The 24,135-nt window shown below is 40.6% G+C and overlaps 1 protein-coding gene across 1 annotated transcript in view; it reads right to left on the reverse strand.

Annotated features, from left to right (window-relative positions):
* Positions 1–23,903, reverse strand: part of LOC121379275 (high-affinity choline transporter 1-like) — a 38,007-nt gene extending 14,104 nt beyond the window's left edge. The window contains exons 1-2 of the mRNA XM_041507812.1: positions 23,582–23,903; positions 6,819–6,998 (exon numbers count right to left, since the gene is read on the reverse strand). Coding sequence (XP_041363746.1) covers positions 6,819–6,984 — 166 coding nt within the window. The 5' untranslated portion in view covers positions 6,985–6,998; positions 23,582–23,903. The remainder of the gene's footprint in view (positions 1–6,818; positions 6,999–23,581) is intronic.
* Between the last annotated feature and the right edge of the window lie 232 nt (positions 23,904–24,135).

The following is a 24,135-nucleotide window of genomic DNA, read 5'->3' on the forward strand; positions in this document are numbered from 1 at the left end:
GCCTCATCTTGTTGTTGTATCAGTGTGATATCGATATACACATCTACACCCTTCCCCTCATCTTGTTCCTTCATCAGTGTGATATCGATATATACATCTACACCCTTCCCCTCATCTTGTTCTTGTATCAATGTGATATCTATATACACATCTACACCCTTCCCCTCATCTTGTTCCTGTATCGTTATGATATCGATATACACATCTACACCCTTCCCCTCGTATTGTTCCTGTATCAGTGTGATATCGATATACACATCTACACCCTTCCCCTCATATTTTTCCTTATCAGTGTGATATCGATATACACATATACACCCTTCCCTTCATCTTGTTCCTTCATCAGTGTGATATCGATAAACACATCTACACCCTTCCCCTCGTATTGTTCCTGTATCAGTGTGATATCGATATACACATCTACACCCTTCCCCTCATATTGTTCCTGTATCAGTGTGATATCGATATACACATATACACCCTTCCCTTCATCTTGTTCCTTCATCAGTGTGATATCGATATACACATCTACACCCTTTCCCTCATCTTGTTCCTGTATCAGTGTGATATCGATGTACACATCTACACCCTTCCCTTCATCTTGTTCCTGTATCTGTGTGATATCGATATACACATCTACACCCTTCCCCTCGTATTGTTCCTGTATCAGTGTGATATCGATATACACATCTACACCCTTCCCCTCATATTTTTCCTTATCAGTGTGATATCGATAAACACATCTACACCCTTCCCCTCGTATTGTTCCTGTATCAGTGTGATATCGATATACACATCTACACCCTTCCCCTCATATTGTTCCTGTATCAGTGTGATATCGATATACACATATACACCCTTCCCTTCATCTTGTTCCTTCATCAGTGTGATATCGATATACACATCTACACCCTTTCCATCATCTTGTTCCTTCATCAGTGTGATATCGATATACACATCTACACCCTTCCCCTCATCTTGTTCCTGTATCAGTGTGATATCGATGTACACATCTACACCCTTTCCCTCATCTTGTTCCTGTATCAGTGTGATATCGATGTACACATCTACACCCCTCCCTTCATCTTGTTCCTGTATCTGTGTGATATCGATATACACATCTACACCCTTCCCCTCATCTTGCTCCTGTATCAGTGTGATATCGATATACACATCTACACCCTTCCCCTCATCTTGTTCCTGTATCAGTGTGATATCGATATACATATCTACACACTTCCCCTCATCTTGTTCCTGTATCAGTGTGATATCGATATACATATCTACACCCTTTCCCTCATCTTGTTCCTTCATCAATGTGATATCGATATACACATCTACACCCTTCCCCTTATCTTGTTCCTGTATCAATGTGATATCGACGTACACATCTACACCCTTCCCCTCATCTTGTTCTTGTATCAATGTGATATATGTATATACACATCTACACCCTTCCCCTCATCTTGTTCATGTATCAGTATGATATCGATATACACATCAACACCCTTCCCCTCATCTTGTTCCTTCTTCGGTGTGATATCGATATACACATCTACACCCTTCCCCTCGTATTGTTCCTGTATCAGTGTGATATCGATATACACATATACACCCTTCCCCTCATCTTGTTCCTTCATCAGTGTGATATCGATATACACATCTACACTCTTCCCCTCATATTGTTCCGGTATCAGTGTAATATCGATATACACATCAACACCCTTCCCCTCATCTTGTTCATGTATCAGTGTGATATCGATATACACATCTACACCCTTCCCCTCATAATGTTCCTGTATCACTGTGATATCGATATACACATAAACACTCTTCCCCTCATCTTGTTCCGGTATCAATGTGATATCGATATACACATCTACACCCTTCGCCTCATATTGTTCCTGTATCAGTGTGATATCGATATACACATCTACACCCTTCCCCTCATATTGTTCCGGTATCAGTGTGATATCGATATACACATCTACACCCTTCCCCTCATATTGTTCCTGTATCAGTGTGATATCGATATACACATCTACACCCTTCGCCTCATATTGTTCCTGTATCAGTGTGATATCGATATACACATCTACACCCTTCCCCTCATATTGTTCCTGTATCAGTGTGATATCGATATACACATCTACACCCTTCCCCTCATCTTGTTCCTTCATCAGTGTGATATCGATATACACATCTACACCCTTCCCCTCATCTTGTTCTTGTATCAATGTGATATCGATATACACATCTACACTCTTCCCCTCATATTGTTCCTGTATTAGTGTGGTATCGATATACACATCTACATCCTTTCCCCATCTTAGTCCTGTATGAGTGTGATATCGATATACACATGTACACTCTTCCCCTCATCTTGTTCATGTATCAGTGTGATATCGATATACACATCTATACCCTTCCCCTCATCTTGTTCATGTATCAGTGTGATATGGATATACACACCTACACCCTTCCCCTCATCTTGTTACTGTATCAGTGTGGTATCGATATATCCATCTACACCCTTCCCCTCATCTTGCTCCTGTATCAGTGTGATATCGATATACACATCTACACCCTTCCCCTCATCTTGTTCCTGTATCAGTGTGATATCGATATACATATCTACACCCTTCCCCTCATCTTGTTCCTGTATCAGTGTGATATCGATATACATATCTACACCCTTTCCCTCATCTTGTTCCTTCATCAATGTGATATCGATATACACATCTACACCCTTCCCCTTATCTTGTTCCTGTATCAATGTGATATCGACGTACACATCTACACCCTTCCCCTCATCTTGTTCTTGTATCAATGTGATATATGTATATACACATCTACACCCTTCCCCTCATCTTGTTCATGTATCAGTATGATATCGATATACACATCAACACCCTTCCCCTCATCTTGGTCCTTCTTCGGTGTGATATCGATATACACATCTACACCCTTCCCCTCGTATTGTTCCTGTATCAGTGTGATATCGATATACACATATACACCCTTCCCCTCATCTTGTTCCTTCATCAGTGTGATATCGATATACACATCTACACTCTTCCCCTCATATTGTTCCGGTATCAGTGTAATATCGATATACACATCAACACCCTTCCCCTCATCTTGTTCATGTATCAGTGTGATATCGATATACACATCTACACCCTTCCCCTCATAATGTTCCTGTATCACTGTGATATCGATATACACATAAACACTCTTCCCCTCATCTTGTTCCGGTATCAATGTGATATCGATATACACATCTACACCCTTCGCCTCATATTGTTCCTGTATCAGTGTGATATCGATATACACATCTACACCCTTCCCCTCATATTGTTCCTGTATCAGTGTGATATCGATATACACATCTACACCCTTCCCCTCATCTTGTTCCTTCATCAGTGTGATATCGATATACACATCTACACCCCTCCCCTCATATTGTTCCTGTATCAGTGTGATATCGATATACACATCTACACCCTTTCCCTCATCTCGTTCCTTCATCAGTGTGATATCGATATACACATCTACACCCTTCGCCTCATATTGTTTATGTATCAGTGTGATATCGATATACACATCTACACCCTTCCCCTCATCTTGTTCATGTATCAGTGTGATATCGATATACACATCTATACCCTTCCCCTCATCTTGTTCTTGTATCAATGTGATATCGATATACACATCTACACTCTTCCCCTCATATTGTTCCTGTATTAGTGTGGTATCGATATACACATCTACATCCTTTCCCCATCTTAGTCCTGTATGAGTGTGATATCGATATACACATGTACACTCTTCCCCTCATCTTGTTCATGTATCAGTGTGATATCGATATACACATCTATACCCTTCCCCTCATCTTGTTCATGTATCAGTGTGATATGGATATACACACCTACACCCTTCCCCTCATCTTGTTACTGTATCAGTGTGGTATCGATATATCCATCTACACCCTTTCCCTCATCTTGTTCCTGTATCAGTAAAAGTGTATCAGTGTGATATCGATATACACATCTACACCCTTCCCCTCATCTTATTCCTGTATCGGTGTGATATCGATATATACACCTACACCCTTCCCCTCATCTTGTTCCTGTATCAGTAAAAGTGTATCAGTGTGAAATCGATATACACATCTACACCCTTCCGCTCATCTTGTTACTGTATCAGTGTGATATCGATATACACATCTACATCCTTCCCCTCATCTTGTTCCTGTATCAGTGTGGTATCGATATACACATCTACGCCCTTCCCCTCATCTTGTTATTGTATCAGTGTGATATCGATTTATTACCCATATGGGCTCAAATATACGGGGTAATATTTTTTCGATCTCTGCACAGCGTGCAGATTGCTTCTACAGTCACTGATTGGCTGGCTTTAAAAAGACAAGATTTGATTGGCAATTACATACTGCCGGGACCACTTTTTGTTCATTCATGATTCCATTCATCGGTCAAACTATTACTACGAACTTCAAATATTTTTTTACGATACGAACATTTACGGAATTAAAAATCAAAATATACTAAAACGCAAAAGAAACGCAGGTTCTCATTAAATTGGATATAAAATATTAAAAAAACAAAACGAAATGAAGATTTCAACATTTATTTTGGAGCTACACCAATTCGGCACACATTGGTGTTGGAAATTTTTGATTGAATTCCTTTTTGGCTATTGTTTCATGTCATAAAGTAGGGTGGGGGTCCATGTTAAAAATGTGAAAGAGACGACCTGTAGCATTGTCAAAGTCAGTATCGCGTGTGACCACCCTGGGCATTCAAACAGGCAGTGCAACGTCTCCTCATTGAGTTGACAAGCCGTTGAAAGAATGCCTGAGGGAGTGAGTTCCATTCATGGACCAATGCTGCCTCCAGCGCCTGCATATTCTGAGGTTGTCCGCGAGCCTGAAGGCGACGTCCGATTTCATCCCAGACGTGTTCGATAGGCGCCATATCCGAGATAAGGCTGGCCACGGCAACGTTGGGATGTTGTGCTGAGCCAGCAACGCCTGTGTTGCCCTGGCAGTGTGCGGCCTGGCATTGTCTTGCTGCAGCAAGCGCACACGTGGGTGAGCGGCAAAGAAGGGAACGACGTGATTGTTGATGACGTCATTTTGGTACACGGCGGCATTAACGCGTTGTCTGAACACATGAAGTTGTGTTCTGTGGTTGAATGAGAACCCACCCCACACCATCACACTACCCCCGCCCCATCGGTCGGCCTGCAGAACGCAGCAGTCGGAGTAACGTTCATGTCGACGTCGCCATACTCGGATTCGGCCATCAGCGTTGGAAAGATTGTAACGGCTCTCATCAGTAAACAGAACTTGTTGCCACTGGCCACGTCGCCATCTTTGATGTTGTTGCGCCCACTGTTGACGTTGTTGGCGGTGCCGAGGGGTCAATATTGGTCCCACATAAGGACGGCGGTTACGGAGTCCTGCTGCCCTCAGACGGCGTCGGACTGTATCGGCGGACACTGGACCACGTGGACCACGCACCTGGTGAGCGGTGTTAGCTGCTGGCAGCATCCGATTCCTAAGGTGGGTCACCCGGATGTACCGGTCTAGGGCTGCGGTTGTCACCCTCGGGCGGCCGGTGCGTGGTCGATCGTTCACAGATCCAGTGATTTGGTGACGTTGAGAAAGGCGTGCGATTGTCGAAACATGACATCCCAATTGTCTGGCTACAGCAGTACGGGTCTGTCCGGCTTGCAACATCCCGATGGCCATCCCTCGCTGGAGTTGCGTCAGTCGCGGCATTTTTAAAATGTGATTCTGTTGTCTGTCACTACTCAAATTGAATTTATGCGATTAAATCCAGGTGTGTAGGCTTTATAAGCATTTCAATGAGTGTGTTTGCACTGGATTCATGATACGGATGATCCAGCACGTGCAAACAACGTGTTTTGAGAATTCGTGACGTCACACAGGTAATGAAATTGACACGCAGGTGGGACTGCGGTGTGGGTGTGTGCCATGTCCTTTAACACAGTTGAGGTTCAATTCCACCAAAGATACTGCTTTACAAAGTGCAATTCTTTCGCATTTTCAGGACCTGCGTTTCTTTTGCGTTTTAGTATATATGTACAAATGTTTAAAAATGTTTTTATTTTATTATTTTGACTGGGTTTTTTTTAACTATTCTTTGGTGGATACTGTTGGGTGTGCACCGGTAACGGCGCGTATGAATATATTGCTATGGCTGGTAGAGCTTGTTAGTTATTACAGCAGTGACAACGTAAATATACTTTTAAAATCGTTAAAGATTGACAATGGGTAATAAAGAGAATAACCAACTCACTACGAGGAATTACGGATTATCTGTCCCTCGTGAATTAATGCTGTAAAACCCTCGCCAGAGGCTCGGGTTTACAACATTAATTCACTCGGGACAGATAATCCGTAATTCCTCGTAGCTCGTTAGTTATTCTCTAAATACACATCTACACCCTTCCCCTCATTTTGTTATTGTATCAGTGTGATATCGATATACACATCTACACCCTTCCCCTCATTTTGTTCCTGTATCAGTGTGATATCGATATACACATCTACACTCTTCCTCTAATCGTGTTCTTGTATCAGTAAAAGTGAAAACGTTTACCTGTAAACGTGATACAGTTTACCTGTGAATGTGAAATAATTTACTTATGAACATAAAAGTAACCTGCGAACGTGAATGAAAATTTACCCGTGAGCCTAAATACATCTTTACCTGTGGACATGAATACAAATTTACCTGTTAGCCTAAATAAAACTGTAGGCCTACCTGTTAGCGTGAAAAATGATACGAACATTCCAATATTCCTGTTGGCCAGGTATATTTCATGGCTACTTGATGATCTCGCCGATTTCCGTCCAGCTATAATTCCGACCACTAAAATGAATATGTAGAACACGATAACAGACACGAGAGCAGGTATGTTGACCGCCATGGTGAACCAACAACCTGCAAAAAAGAAAAGAACAAAAAGTCAAACAAAATTGTATGCATATTATATACCCTATGTTTTTGTTGGTTTGTGTTGTGTGTTGTGTGTGTGTGTGAGAGAGAGAGAGAGAGAGAGAGAGAGAGAGAGAGAGAGAGAGAGAGAGAGAGAGAGAGAGAGAGAGAGAGAGAGAGAGAGAGAGAGAGAGAGTCTGTTTGCACAGCCAGTTATCTCCACCCGTGCACTTTGTGGTCATCCATATGTTATGCTTTAAACGTGAAGATTTATCTTACATACACACCGAGATGCTTCAGGTTACCAGCTTGAAATGCTGTTCCTCTTTCCCGGCAGAACCGGTGTCGCATATAATTTGCACTCCCCTGGATTTGCACTCTCCAGTCAAGATTATGCGTAGAATAAGCAATCCCCAGTGCGTATTATACATGTAATATACACTCCCCCAGTCTATATTATATGTATAATATGCAATCCCTCTGAATAATATGCACTCCCCCAGTTATATTACACATAAATTATAATAATGTTTTAAGCATTCACATAACTATATTTTTAGCGTTTTTTGATGTTTGTATGGCCAGTGCATTTTGTAAAGGTTGATATAAATATCAGTGGCGAATCTAGATGGCTATGTGAATCAGGGGCGGATCCAAGGAGGGCAAAACATTCCTGGATCCCAGAATCTCTTCACCCATCCCTTGCTTCCCTTACTTCCCATTAATATGACAGGAATTATGTGCAGATAACATTGCAAAGCTCTACATTCATTATTAGATTTATATTCTATAGCACCCATACATTACTAGAAATTATTATAATGGGCACTACCCATTCAATAGTATACGTGTAATCTACACTCCCCATTCATAATTAAACATATAATATACACATTATCTACTCTACGTTCATTATTAGACATATATTCTATACAACGCATAAATTATTATACACATAATGTGCATTACCCATTCACTATTATACTTATAATCTACACCTTATATTCATTGTTATAGACATAATCTTTACTCTCCGTTCATTAATATTCATATAATCTACACCTTACATGTATTGATATACACATAATCTGTACTTCCTGCCTGTTCATTATTATTCATATAATCTACACTCCCCATTCATTATTATATGTAATATGCACTTCCCATTCATTATTATACGTATAATCTACACTCCCCATTCACTGAGCGCAAGTAGAAACTTTACAATCATATTTTTTATCGTAAATTATTTTGGAGGAAATCAGTTGAAATTTGCGTTACATAATGAAAGAAAGAAAGAAGTGTTTTATTTAACGACGCACTCAACACATTTTATTTACGGTTATATGGCGTCAGACATATGGTTCAGGACCACACAGATTTTGAGAGGAAACCCGCTGTCGCCACTACATGGGCTACTCTTCCGATTGGCAACAAGGGATCTTTTATTTGCGCTTCCCACAGGCAGGATAGCACAAACCATGGCCTTTGTTGATCACTGGTCGGTGCAAGTGGTTTACACCTACCCATTGAGCCTTGCGGAGCACTCACTCAGGGTTTGGAGTCGGTATCTGGATTAAAAATCCCATGTCTCGACTGGGATCCGAACCCAGTACCTACCAGCCTGTAGACCGATGGCCTGCCACGACGCCACCGAGGCCGGTCGTTACATAATGAATGATAAAGGTCTTCCCGATGATACTGCACGGACGGGGCGGAGTGAAAACGCACATATTACCTTTCTGCACGTCTAAAGCGCAAAACCTGACAAACACGTGCACAGGGTCACGTGATCAACACAGTGAACGCGTATGCCTTCAAATCAATTCACACGTGTATTGTTTAACAGGAAAACACATTAAAATTTCTGGTGACAAATTAGTGACTGAATGCCACGCCTCACAAATGCAGAACGTGAGCGTGCTGTGGGTAGGCTGCACGCAGGACAATCCGTTGCGGCAGTTGCTCGCACTCTAGGATGCAGCCGACAGACAATTCATAATCTCAGAACCCGTGTGCAACAGACAGGTGTAGTGGCGGATCGTCCGAGGCCAGGTCATCCGCGTGTGACGTCACGCCGAAAGGATGGACAAATCAGATTACGTCATCTCCGTAATCGGTTCGAGACGGCCGCGTCCACAAGCAGACAATTGTTCAGGGGTCGGGTGTCACAATCCACCATCAGGAATCGACTGCGGACTGCTGGTCTGCGAGCTAGGAGACCATACAAAGGACCCATTTTCACGCCATTTCACCGTCGTCAACGTCTGGAATGGACCCGACGACACGTTAGATGGAATCAGAGACGCTGGAATAACGTTGTCTTTAGTGACGAGTCACGTTTCACACTTAGGTTTGCTGATGGCAGGGTACGGGTGTGGCGTAGACCGCGAGAACGCTATGCGCAGTGTTGTGTTCAGGAGGTCGACAGATTTGGTGGCGGCAGCGTAATGGTTTGGGGTTCATTTTGTTCCCATGGTCGTTCCCGATTGATCGTCGTCCAGGGCAACCTCATTGATGCACAATACCGTGATCAAGTGTTGACACCGGAACTGCTGCCGTTCATGCAACAACAAGGTCCAGGATTGACATTTCAACAAAACAACGCTACAACCCATACAGCGATCTTGACGCGCAATTTCTTGCGAAACGCCGGTATCAACGTCATGGATTGGCCGTCCCGTTCACCAGACCTGAATCCCATCGAACACATTTGGGATGAATTGGGAAGACGACTGAGACAGCAGGTCAACCCACCGCAGACCCTTCAAGCTCTTGGGCAGGCACTGATCAACAATGGCGACGACTTCCGGTACGGACTTTCAGAGGAGTTCTTCGGTCGATGAGAAGACGTTGTGCGGCTGTGGTGGCTGCGCGAGGCGGTCACACGCGTTATTGACTTCAGAACGTGCCACGATCTCATCATGTGAAAATCGTTTTGGGGGGTCACATGACATCAGGCGGTAATACGCAATAAATTGATCCCCACATCGACTTGTGTCAATCTGTATTGCTTCTCAAATGATATCGACATCCTTACATAGCAGTTTTATAGTCGTGCACCCTGTATTTAATTTGTGCGGTCAAATTTACGCAGTGTAAAGTTTCTACATGCGCTCAGTATATATACATATAATCTAGACAACACTTTCAGTTTTATATGTATAGTAATGAATGTGCAGTGTAGATCATATTTATAGTCTTCTTTGTGGAATGCAGAATACATTTATATTGATGAATGCAGAGTGTAGGTTGTATATATAATAAAAGAAATGTGTGTAAATCATGTATACAATAAAGAATGTTGAGTGTAGATTATATGTATAACAAGCATTCTGGGAGTACTGCTAAAGCAATACATGTCCCCTACAGGGCTCAACAATTTTTTGTATTTTCTAAGTTCCAGGGCCATAACTCTGTTGAAAATGTGTAAATTGACATGGAAGTTAAACTTGTAAACTGTACATGTAACAGTACATGACAAAGCTTTATCTCCAGGCATTGAAAAAAAGTCCGAAAAACATATTTTCATATCTCCTAAGTTCAAGGGCTATAACTCTGTAAAACCAAATGAGCAAATTGCCATAAAAGTCAAACTTGATATGTAATAGTGCATCATAAAGCTATACACAACACTTCAGCTCAATATATTGAGGCATTGCAGAAAGGGTTTATGCAAAAAAAAAGTCTGGAAAACTAATTTTTGTTTCGCCAAAATTCAAGGGCTATATCTTTGTCAAAAATAGGTAAATCGTCATTATCTGTAAAGCTGTACACAAAATTTCAACTGAATATGTCAGAAAAACACATTTTGGCATCTCCTAAGTTCAAGGGCAATAACTCTTTCAAAATGAGTAAATAATTATGAAAGTCACACTTGATATGTAATAGTATATGATAAAGCTACATGTAAAGTAAATCGTCAAGAAAGTCAAACTTGATATGTAATGGTACACTATAAAGCTATACGCAAAATTTCAGCTCAGTATGTTGAGGCAATGAGGGGGGGGGGGTGTGTGTGTGTGGATGGGTGGGGGGGGGGGGGGGGAGGGAGTCCGGTAAACACATTTTCGTAACCCCTATGTTCAAGGACCATAATTCGGTCAAAATGTGTAAATCGTCATGAAAGTCAAATTTGATCTCTAATGGTTTATGATATAATTATATACCAATTATATAGACTGTGGGATAGACGGACGGACAGACTCCAGACGGGCAGACAGAAGAACGGAGATGAAGCCTATAGATAACCCTTCCGGTTGGACCGATAGGGGACTAATAATGAATGTGGATTGTATTCATTGAAGTATTCAAACATAGTAGTGGACAGTGCACATTATATGTATAATAATAACTAGGAGAGTGCAAATAATTCAAGGGGCGTGCATATTATATGTATAATAATAATAACCGGGGGAGTGCACATTATACGTATAATAATGACTGGGGTGTGCATATTCTTGGGGAGTGCAAATTAAATGCTACACCGGTCTCGGTGGTGCCGTGGTTAAGTTATCGGACATACGGCTGGTAGGTACAGGGTTCGCAGTCTGGTACCAGCTCCCACCCAGAGCACATTTTAACAGCTCAATGGGTAGGAGTAAGACCACTACACTCTCTTAGAACTGTCTCACTAACCACTAACAACTAACCCACTGTCATGGACAGTCAGCCCAGATAGCTGAGGTGTGTTCCCAGGACAGCGTGCTTGAACCTTAATTGGATATAAGCACAAAAATAAGTTCAAACAAAATGAATACCCGGCATATCTCAACAGTATAAAAGGCTCCTTTTTCGGATTCTCATCCACTCACTCAAAAAATTTAGTCCGTCCTAGATATAACTGCGATCGCTGCATATAGAGTCCAGTGATCGTAAGTCAGGCACCCAATAGCCGATGTATTTTTCGTGCTGGGATGTCGTTAAACATTCATTCATTCATTCATTCATTCATTCCTTTGCTGTTTAAGATCCCAACTATTTATAATTGTTCGTGTGCTATCACTGATGCATTCAACTATTAGACAATGTGCTCTAGTGGCGTCGTTAAATAAAACAAACTTTTTACTTTTCAACTGTTAGTATACAATAGTTGGTATCCTCATATTTCATTTTGTCTGTTGTATTTTAAATAAGTACTTTATTAGCAGAATATGATGCAACATAGGGCATTGCAAATTTCGATCGTAAAGCTGTATCCTACCCGGCCGCGTGCTGTCGCGCGCGTGCAGTTTGGATGCGGCAATAGAAATCAATGATTTCTAAAATAATCACTCGCATCGCTCGCGTCGCTCGTGGCTGGTTAGGATAGGGCTTGACTCATGCGCTTTTAAAAGTCAGATAGTGTGTATGACATACATATTTTCACAGATACTCTTCTTCACATTAGTACACACACAAATATCTAAACAGATCATGTAATCAACTGCATAACAGTTTCAGATAAAGTTAGTTATAGTCCGTCCCACAGGGAACGCATTTTTTTTCATACTATGGAATTTACTACAAGTTATTTATTTCTGAGCCGATTGTTTTCAGTATTTTTTGGTTATTTCCTTTTCATTTCATTTCAACTTATTTTCGTGTTTCCTCGGCACACACCTCAGCTATCTGGGCTGTCTGTCCAGGGCAGTGGGTTAGTTATCAATTGTTAGTGGATAGTGAGGGAGAAGAGGGTGTATTAGCCTTACACCTACCCATTGAGTCGTTGAAACTCGCTCTGGGTGGGAGCCGGTACTGTACCTACCAGCCTTATGTTCGATGGCTTAACAACGACCACACCGAGGTTATTTCCAAAACACTTTTACGGTTTTCCTTATGTCAAACCAAACTGAAATTATTTACAAAAAAACGCCATCTTTATGGGAGGATGGGACGAACTATAGTTTGTTTTCTTTAACGACACCACTAGGGCACATTGATTTATTAATCGTCGGCTAATGGATGTCGAACAATTGGTAATTGTGAAATATAGTCTTAAAGAGGAAACCCGCTACATTAGTAGCAAGGAATCGGTTACATGCACCTTCCAACAGACAGGGTAACACATTCCAGTCGGGGTGCACTGACCGAAACGAGATATAGCCTAATGAACCCACCGACGGGGATCGACTCACGACCGTGTGCAACTCGAGATCAGTTTACCCTATCCTCGAGAAAGTGTCATGTTATATGCGGGTACATGACCCAGCGCCTTCGTTGTACACAACCAGACTGAAATGCGAGAACAGTTTATTGTAAGGTATGCAGCCAGCGACACAGCAGTGAAATGTATATCGAGAGCAATGACACCATTCACCGAACTTGAGTAGCGTAAACAGTTGACGTCACAGCAGGTCTTAGTTCACAATAAGACGAAGCGCGTCTATGAATGAAGACAGCATGGTTTTAGTTTACAAATAGTTTTCAACATAAAATAACAACAATGACATTTTAGTCTGTATGATGATAATGATGATGATGATGATGACGACGACGACGACGACGACGACGATGATGATGATGATGAAGATGATTATGATGACGATGATGATTACGACGATGATGATGAAGATGATGATGATGATGATGACGATGATGATGTGATGATGATGATGATGATGATGATGATGATGATGATGATGGTGATGGTGATGATGATGAATTCCAAATACCGGGTGTCGTATATAACAGAATGAAAGAACGAGTTTTAAGGGTGTATACTACCAATCAAATCCAATAGACAACAATAGTAACATATGTGGTTAAAACTCCTACCTGCAGCATATCAATCGACATAAACGCCACGGATATAAATACTACCACCCCTCACACTTAAAGTGAATCAGAAAAAATTAGGGGTCAAGCTGCTCGTTTCTGAGATAACGGGTAACGTCTATAACTACCCTAGTTCCGCACAAAATTCGAGTACTTTTTTTACAGGTACCCCATACACGTTTCAAGCACAAGGCTACTTGACACATTGGTACTAGATCAAATAAAATTGCTTTTTTTTTTTTACCCAGATGAAATTATTATTTTTTACAACCAACACACTCACATTTATAACCAATCACAGGACTTGTGGTGTTTACTTCTCTATCAAAAGTTCGGTGCACCTCGAACTTTGACCCAGCCGGAAATTATTTGGTTTAGTACTACCTTTAAAAGTGTTCCTTTATAGAAATATGTATGTAAATAATCTGCCCTTCATGTAAGGTATATATTTATTTCAGCAGTAGAACGAAGTAATTGTAACGTCAATATGAGGCGGAGGTTATGTTCCCTCCTATAATCTATATATCAGACCAAAAAAACACCCAAAACATTTGTTTTGCTTAACGACATCAATAGAGCACATTGATTTATTAATCATCGGATATTGGATGTCAAACATATGGTAATTTTTGACACAGTCACAGAGAGGAAACCCGCTAAAAAAAAATCATTAGTAGCAATGGATCTTTTATATGCACCATCTCACAGACAGGATAGCACAAACCACGGCCTTTGATATACCAGTCGTGGTGCACTGGCTGGAAAGAGAAATAGTCCAATGGGCACACCGACGTGGATCGATCCTAGACCGACCACGCATCAGGCGTGCGCTTTACCACTGGGCTATGTCCAGCCCATATATATATATATATATATATATATATATATATATATATATATATATATATATATATGTATATATACCAGACCAGTGCTTGTCATCAGGCCCAATTCGAAGATAATGTAACCGTGGGGCTTTAATTTTAGTCCTGATTTCGTATCATGTCTACCGTTAAAAACTAAACACGTTGAGTCCCAAAGAGCATCAGTTATAATTATTTATGTGACTCAAGCCTCGATTGCTCTTTCAGAAGTCCTGATTATTAGCTAGTGACACACATGTCCGTGAACTAAACCGTTTATCACAAACCATGCCACATATTATATCTGACATCATATCATGTTGGTAAAACTAACGACTGCGGAAGACAACTGTCACGATTCCCACACAACTTAACACCAATGAGAACAAGTGAAAACGGACTTTATTACTTTTTATACGCCTGTCTTTGACGGGTCGTATTAGGGTGTGGCCGCGTATTCATTATTCATTCATTATTCATTGTCCTTCCCTTTCGTACACCTTTTGTTTCCGGAGAATATCTTTCTTATCAATTCATATATAGGATCATGAAACCTTGCATGCAAGTACAACTTGGGATGGTGGTGTGTCACGTACCATAACTAGGACACCGCGACCTACTTTTCACGCATTATTACACATTAACTATTTCTTGCTTCAGCCAGTGCACCATGACTGGTACATCAAAGGCCGTGGTGTGTGCTATCCTGTCTATGGGATGGTGCATATAAAAAAGCACTTGCTGCTAATCGAAAAAGAGTAGCCCATGAAGTAGCGACTGCGGGTTTTCTCCCTCAATATATGTGTTGTCCTTAGCCCAGACGCAGATCCAGGGGGGGGGGGGGTCGAGGGGGTCTGGACACACCCCCCCATCCCTGCTCGTGACCAGAGAGTTGATCTTGACAACGGGAATATACTTCCAATCCATCTAAAGCTATCTTCAAATATGAAAATTTCCTATCGAGGGGGGACTCTTCAAAGGCTCAAGACTGGACCTCCCCCTGCTAAAATTCCTGGATCCGCCCCTGTCTAAGCCATATGTCCGACACCATATACCCGTAAATAAAATGTGTTGAGTGCGTCGTTAAATAAAACATTACGCTTTAAAGGAAATCCTTGTTCGGGCCATACCTTCCTTATCAATTCATATAGGATTATAAAACCGTGCATGTAAGTACAACTTGGGATGGTGGTGTGTTGCGTAAAATTAACTTGGTCACTGCGACCTACGTTTGACGCGCGTATCATATATGTCACCGATACTCTTATCCAAACTTCGGTGATTCATAGAGTGTACAAAATAATATGTTCTAAGGTCACATGTTTGATCAAAGGTCATACGGTGCTGATTGTGAGTCCTCACAGTTAAATAATAACAGTTCCCATAACTTCCCAAGGCCTTGGGGCGGATCTAGAGGGGAGGGGGGAGGGTCCAAGGTGTCCGGACCCCCCCCCCCCCCTCAAATTTGAGAAGTGCTCCTTTTATTTAGGATTTTTAGGTTTTTTATAAATTTATTTATTCTGTCAATGTATAGAACACTGTAGAATACGTCTGCTAGCGTCCCTGTTGTAGCACTATTATATTATGGTCCATGTGAACCGTGTGTAATTTTTCAATAGTGTTTTTTCATAATGTTATGGTGCCCTTTTTGTCTTGGACCCCCCCCCCCCATCAGAAAAGCTGGATCCGCCCCAGAGCTCCCAACTCCAAAACTTGAAAATATCGATTTCCTGACATAGGGTCATGCACAATATGACGTCATAATCTGGAAATCCTTCTTCGTGGCACGCAAAAGCGGAGCATTTTCGAACACTGTCCAAAATATGCAACAAATAAATGTCATGGACATATGTGTCGGTCTTCATTAAAAACCGGTGGCGGGGTGTAGCCCAGTGGTAAAGCGCTCGCTTGATGCGCGGTCGGTTTGGGATCGATCCCCGTCGTAGGGCCCATTGGGTATGTGCTATCCTGCCTGTGGGTTGGTGCATATAAAAGATCCCTTGCTACTAATGGACAAATATAGCGGGTTTTCTCTCAAAATTACAAAATGTTTGATATCCAATAGCCGATGATTAATAAATCAATGTGCTCTAGTGGTGGCGTTAAACAAACCACACTCTTTCATTAAGAACCGTTATCGGGTGCGTTTTACGGACGCTAAACGAATGTGATAAACAGTCCGTTTACAGATATATGTGTGTCATTATTTGTCACTCTGCCATTGGCGAATCTAAAATGGAAAGAAAGAAAGAAATGTTTTATTTAACGACGCACTCAACATATTTTATTTACGGTTATATGGCGTCAGACATATGGTTAAGGACCACACAGATTTTGAGAGGAAACCCGCTGTCGCCACTACATGGGCTACTCTTCCGATTAGCAGCAAGGGATCTTTTATTTACGCTTCCCAAATCTAAAATGGAGTTTCAAGGCGTCGTCCCCACCACACATTCGGATTTGGCTGCCGGTACTCACTTGCACTTGAAGGTTGTAACATGCTAGTCCCTTCTTTTCCCTACCTAACCCCCTCAAGTTTGGGACAAAAGAACTGGCCCACTTCAGAACTTGCGTCACCCCCCAAACCACCACCCACCCACCCCCCACCCCCCCACCCCCCCCCCCCCCAACCACCCCAAAATAAACCCCAAAACAAGAAAAAACAAACAAAAAACGGGTGCACTATATTCAACAGCTTGCTTTGAAAGTGCACGTTAAATGATTTCCAAGTACGTGTCGTCCCCCGATCCCTCTCCCCATTACTGAATTTTAAATATATATATATTTTTTTTTTTTCAAAACATACTGGTACGTGTATAAACACTGTTGCCGAAATGACATTTCAGTGGGCGTCATTGTTCCCTACAAAAAGAGAAAATATGAATCCGCAACAGGCCTTTAGAATAACCTTTAAAAATACGATATCTGCTCTGCATGGTGTGAGCAAAGATCAAAAACTAAAATAGACCCAAATGACACGTAATTTACATATATAGTGATTTTTTTCTCCCATATAAAGCGAAAGTTAAAATGTAAAATCTTGCTCAGAAATCACATTATATAACTGAAGAAGGGACGGTGTCAGGATTATGTAGAGAGGTGCGCGCGCGCGCGTGTGCGTGTGTATGCGTGTGTGTATGTGTATGCGTATCTGTGTGTATGCGTATGTGTGTATGCGCGCGTTTGTATGCGTGTGTGTGTATGCGCGCGCGTGTGTGTATGCGCGCGTGTGTATGCGTGTGTGTATGTGTGTATCCGTGTGTGTGTGTGTGTGTGTGCGTGCGTGTGTGCATGGGCGGATCCAGGAAATATTTTTAGGGGGGGACCAAAAAAGAAGGGCACATTGACTCGTCAAAAGGGCACCTTACTACAAGTTTTGATATTTACAATTAATATGAATTCCTACAGTTCTACGTCATAATATACTAGCAATAATGAAGTAAATTGGCGTCACTCGCGTTAGAACCTCAATGGGGCCCCATTGAGACTCAATAACACAGACACATATCTGCAAGCTTGCGCATGTACACGAAAATCTTGATTTCATTTATCTACAATATAATTATTGTTTACTTAAAAAAAAAAAAATTCTACAAACAAAAAGGGCACTTGGACATTTTGAGGGCACTTGAACAATTTTTTTTTGGGGGGGGACGCGTCCCCCTGGTCCCCCCCTTGGATCCGCCCATGGTGTGTATGCGCGCGTGTGCGTGTGTATGCGTGTGTGTGTATGTGTATGCGTGTGTATGTGTGTGTGTATGCGTGTGTGTATGTGTGTATGCGTGTGTGTGCGTAAGTGTGTGTATGTGTGTGTAGGGGTGGGGGGGGGGGTGTCACAAAATTCTAAAAAGGGTATTTTAAGTTAGTTCAAGGCAAATGAGCCGAACGTTTACGGGATCGAGATCTGTAAGGGTGTTCGGGAGCATGTTCTTGGGGAAATATTGAAATAGAGCATTTTAGTATTGTTTATTGTGGATAATGAACTTGATAAAACTTTTTTTTTTTTTTTTTTTTTTTTTACCAAAAAGGGCACTCCAAATGGGCGGGTAGGGTGGGAGGGTGTGGGGGTAGTAACGGGAGCCCTTTGACACTCATCTGGATCCGCCAATGTGAAGTAATGTTAACCTGCTGTTTATTACTTGGTCAATAATATGGTGACATTAAAGGAGACCGGACCGAGGCACCGGTCAGCTGCGCGTCTTAGGTTTGGGGTAAAAACATAAGTGGGCGGGATTATGCATAGATCTGAACGAAAACGAGGTAATACGTCATTGGTGAGAGTTACCAAGCAATACCGGTACACGTGTTGATTCTTTGGTTGTGCCTTTTAGTCGTCTTTTATTTTATTTTATTTTTTGTCTCCAGGTTTATCGGAAATTTAATTACAAGATAATTAGTGTTATTATATACTGTCGACGTAATTATATGATGGTTAACTGCGCAGTGTTTAACTGCAACAGTAACAGCAATGCATCCAAAAAAACGGCCAACATCATGGTTTTGATTTCCAAAAAAACGAAAGTTGTTTTAAAACATGGACGCATTATTGTCGTCGAACGGGCTTTACACCAACTAAATACAGCAGGTTATGGTACATTTACAATGTGAAAATTAAAACAAGTATGTACTTAAGATATACATTAAATAAAGGTATTGCAATTTGTTCACATACGAATATTTAAACTTCACATTTATTTACCTATAATTACCAAATTAATTTCCACCGACGGCCCATAACGACTCCATACTAACGTCTCTTGATCTAGTTGGTTTGTTAACCTCATAACAAAACACCTTCAAAACGTTAATTATTATGTTAGTTAACAATGTTTATAGCGGGGGGGGGGGGGGGGGGATCCGGAAAGCATTATAGAAACTTAAAAGAACATTCTCTTCTTAACTGTTTAAGGAGTTTTAGACTATTAACTACTCAGCTGCCTCCCCCCCCCCCTCCCTCCCCCAAACAAAACATCCTAGCTACGGCCCTGTATTGTCATTAAAATTAAAATGTTAACACTTTAGCAGCAACAACATATGTACTTTGGCCAGAAAGAATGATGGTTAATTAGTTTTAAAGCTAATGTCGATTATTAAAGCATAATAAAATTGTACTTTTCAATGCGTTCTGTATGTCATATTAAAAATACTCTACACCAAATAATTGTTTTAATACCTACCCTGGGTTTCTGCCAGAGGGTGCGGAAGGTAAACTTACATGTATGTTCTAAAAAACCTCAGAAATTAACGTATATATATAATGTTTTATTTTTTCGATAGATTATAGTAACATAATTGCTGTTTAAAATTTATAAAAGTGCGTGAAATAAAATGTTCAATAAAAAAACATAAAAAAAAAACATTTCAAACTTATTACCACCCAATATACTCCTTTGAATATATTTACTTTTTACAGGGCCGTAGGAACGACTTTGGGAGGTGGGGCACTGACTCTACATCAGATTTTGGTTACAATGGCAAAAAATAATTTGATAAAAAAAAGCTCACAAGTGGGGGGGGGGGGCACCCCCCCCCCCCAACCGTTCCTACGGTCCTGTTTTATTACGTACCGTCAACTTATTTTCTGGCAGAAATCCTGGTACCTTTGGCAGAGGTTGAAACAATTGGTCGTCTAATTTTCGACTGTTACCATAAAATAATATAATTAATCACTTTTGGCATCTAGCAATTTAAAGCAAAACTAACAATAGTTACCACATGGAACAAGCATCATATATTATTTTGTTTTACCTGTAATATATTTTACCTGTAGTATATTTTCATCAGGACTTCCTTCTTCCTCCATGAATGATTAAAGAAAATAACACTGGATATATTGTAATTATATTTATTTTATTCTAGTATATAACAAATGTGTTTTATGTCAGTATGTGGAGCAAACTACCCGAAACAGTTGGTTTGAAATCATGATTACAAATCCTAAAGATAAAAGGAACTGGTTCCTAACCTCACCCTCTACATATTATCTACATTTGTACAGGCCTGTTGGAACGATATTTCAAGTGTGTGTGTGTGTGTGGGGGGGGGGGGATACAGTGTCTAGTGAGGGATACAAACTAGATTTTTATCTTTATATCATCTTTATTTATGCAGAGTAACTTGAAAATTTAAAACATATATTTTCATCCTAGAGTGTGTGGTGGAGAACAAGTCCCTAGGCCCGCCCCTCCCCAGTTCCTACGGGCCTGTTGTATTTTATATTAATAAATGCAAAGACTACATAATAATATTGTCGATAAGACATATTAGTTGTAAAGTGATTGTCAGTATGTGGCAACAGTATAATATTTTCCAACATTTCTGTGTTTCTGTGCCCGGCTGTGGACAGTTTCGGTAGACTGGCAACACATTTTCTTAATAATTAAAAATACACGGTTTAACCAAACACATTAAAACTTTGAGGATAACTACAGTAGTTAAGAGAACAAAGAAAACTGTGCTAATTTTAGTTTTTTGTTAAATTATTATATCTTGCTTTGGTGAGGAGGGGACGCTTTTTGCAAATTTGCGAAATCGGCCTATGGAATATCCACTGACGTGTCATATTTACATCTATGCTGAACAAGATTTATGATGAAATATTATTACATTTTGTGTGCTTTTCTTCTAATTAGGTCCATTTGCTTCAGTTTACATTAAAAATGTCATAAAAAATTATGTTTTAAAAAATGCTTGTATGCTAGTCTATGACCGTGTGGCTTCCTCGTCTTCGTCGGCAGTTGATTCATCCGAATTTCGTCTAAGACAACATTTCCAGGATTAGGTACAAAGTCTCTTGTAAGTGGTTCAAACTGATACGGTTTGATGCCATTAGCACAAGCTGGACACAATTTTTCGTCACTCAAATCGCTAAGTTCGTCCATGCTGCTTGGTAGTTTCTTCAGTTTTCCTCTCATCGATGACGTCACGGGTCTAGCTCATCAATTGTCGACAGTTTCCGGCAAACATCGGAGATCGGCGAACCCCCCCCCCAACCAGGACTGGCATGCTCAACTTGGTCAATAAGGGGAGCGCGGTAGTTGCGTGTTGTGGTTTATGACGGCAAACAAATTCGTTACGCCGTATATATGGTTTGATGTCCGGTCTCCTTTAAGTGAATACATATTTAGATTTCCATACATTAAAGGTCCTATGTCAAAGTTATTTTCACATTATTTGTAATAAATTACTACATATTAATCGACCTCACAAACAGTCTTTCCACAATTAACTCAATAATAATACTGTTTTAAAGTCTTGTACTGAACGATAAGACCCGAATAATTTGTAGTTAAATGTAGCATGGTCACCATCTTTGTGTTTTTGTCAGTTGTCTGCAAAGAATTATTTAAAAAACAAATTAGTGTTGAACGTGTACGCATAAAACAGTGACGTCACTATTTAATGTGTGTGATACAATCAAGATTCCACCCTAAAATATAAGGGTTTTTTCTAGTAGTAAATGGAATTATTTGGTTGTAATTTTTTATAGGCGTATAGCTGAATATATAAACTTTATGTTTTAAAGCAAAAAGTAATAAATATTTTGCAACATAGCACCTTTAATTGCTGTGAGGAGCGGAACGTAGCCTAGTGGTAAAGCGCTCGATGCGAGGTCGGTGTTGGAACAATCCCCGTCGGTGGGCCCATTGGGCTATTTCTAGTTCCAGCCAGTGCACCATGACTGGTGTAACAAAGGCCGTGGTATGTACTATCCTGTCCGTGGGATGGTGCATATAAAAGATCCCTTGTTGCTAATTGAAAAAGAATAGCCCATGATGTGGCGATAGCGGGTTTCCTCTCTCAATATCCGTGTGGTCCTTAACCATACGTCTAACGCCATATAACCGTAAATAAAATGTTTTGAGTGCGTTGTTAAATAAAACATTTTTTTCTTTCTTTTTAATTGCTGTGATATATTCCTGTACACGTCTGTTTGTATTTTTTTTCATGTACATGTACATTACTGTCATAATGTTAAATGGCTTCCGTTGTACTGCATTTGTCGTGCAATACGGCCCGAGTGTAAATGAAGCTGTTTCGGGCCAAATTTTACGAAGCGATCTTAGTGCTAAGATCATCTTAAGTGTATTAGGTCGTTATGCAATTAAGGTGATTTTATTGACGCTAAGTTCGATTCGTTAAAGTTAGTTTTGTTTAACAGAACAGAACTTTATTCACTCAGAACACCAAACGGTGTTACATTGAGGTGTTTACAAACCTATCTATATATATATCTATCTATCTATCTATCTATCTATCTATCTATCTATCTATCTATCTATCTATCTATATCATACACAGATGTAAAATATATTAGTTGAATAAATCTACGACAAAGGCGTGTCTTTTAATACACTATTAATGACATTAGAGCACATTGATTGATTTTTAACCATCAGCTATCAGTTGAATATATAGCTGTTTAATAATAATGCTAATATGGCCAAATAAAAAAATACGGTTCCGGTTACTCGACCGATTCTATTTTTCCCCCGCCATTATCGACGACCCTAAACTTTCTTTTTCTACCTACTGATCTTTGATATGTTACTGCATTGCTCTTTACCAAGACCAGTTTGACCGATTTTAGGAATAATAAATAATTATAATAATAATAAAAAGTTATAGGCTACCTACCCTAATATTTTCCACATGTAACCAGAACCACATTTTATTTTTAATTTGGCCTATGCATTTTATTTTATTAAGATTCAGGCATTTTCGTTTAATTCAGACAAAAATAAGCCTGCATCCCCTAGTAAAATGTGAGCCCGCAGGCCTATGATTGTCAAGCTTAATATTCGGGCTTATAAGCCCTAAAATAGCAGTGCATTTTATACTACTACCAATAATATATGACAACATTGAAAAAAAGTGAGGTTGGTGGATGGGAAAGGCTACCCAGCGTTGAGTAGCTTCTTACCACTAGCCCCACCAGCAGCACCACTGTGAAAGGAAATGGATTCCTACCTTTGAGAAACGTCCGGAATCCAAAATGGAGTCCCAAGTAGAAAACCGATTCGGTTGAATGGACGAGCCTGTCTCTATTTTTGTTTATTAAATATCCCCTGTGCTGTATATCAGCGGTCCGACGGCTTATGGTTTAATCTGGGTCAGGTAACACAGGGCACTCGTAATACCAATGATCGACCTACACGCCCTCCCTTGAAGCTCATTCCAAGAAGAATGCGCTTGTACAGACAAAATGATTACACTATATTTAGTATGCTTACATTCCTAATACATGACACGGAGCAATCCAAAACCTAGGTGCATGTTATATTGTGGCAAGAAAAATGAAAGTGAGTATAGTTAATCGTAAACTGATATATTATAAAGCGCAAAACTTTTTTTTAATGCTAGTGACAGACTACCAACTGCCAGCAGAAACCGCCTACGCCCTATGGCCCCAAAAAACCTAACCACCGGCACCACAACCCCCCCCCCCCCCCCACCTCACTGTGTCCAACCGCAACTCGATCCAGTCATGGCAATCATTTGTAGAAGGACACTAGTAGAGTGAC

This window comes from Gigantopelta aegis, chromosome 8 (assembly GCF_016097555.1).
Source record: "Gigantopelta aegis isolate Gae_Host chromosome 8, Gae_host_genome, whole genome shotgun sequence".
Taxonomy (NCBI): Eukaryota; Metazoa; Mollusca; class Gastropoda; order Neomphalida; family Peltospiridae; genus Gigantopelta; species Gigantopelta aegis.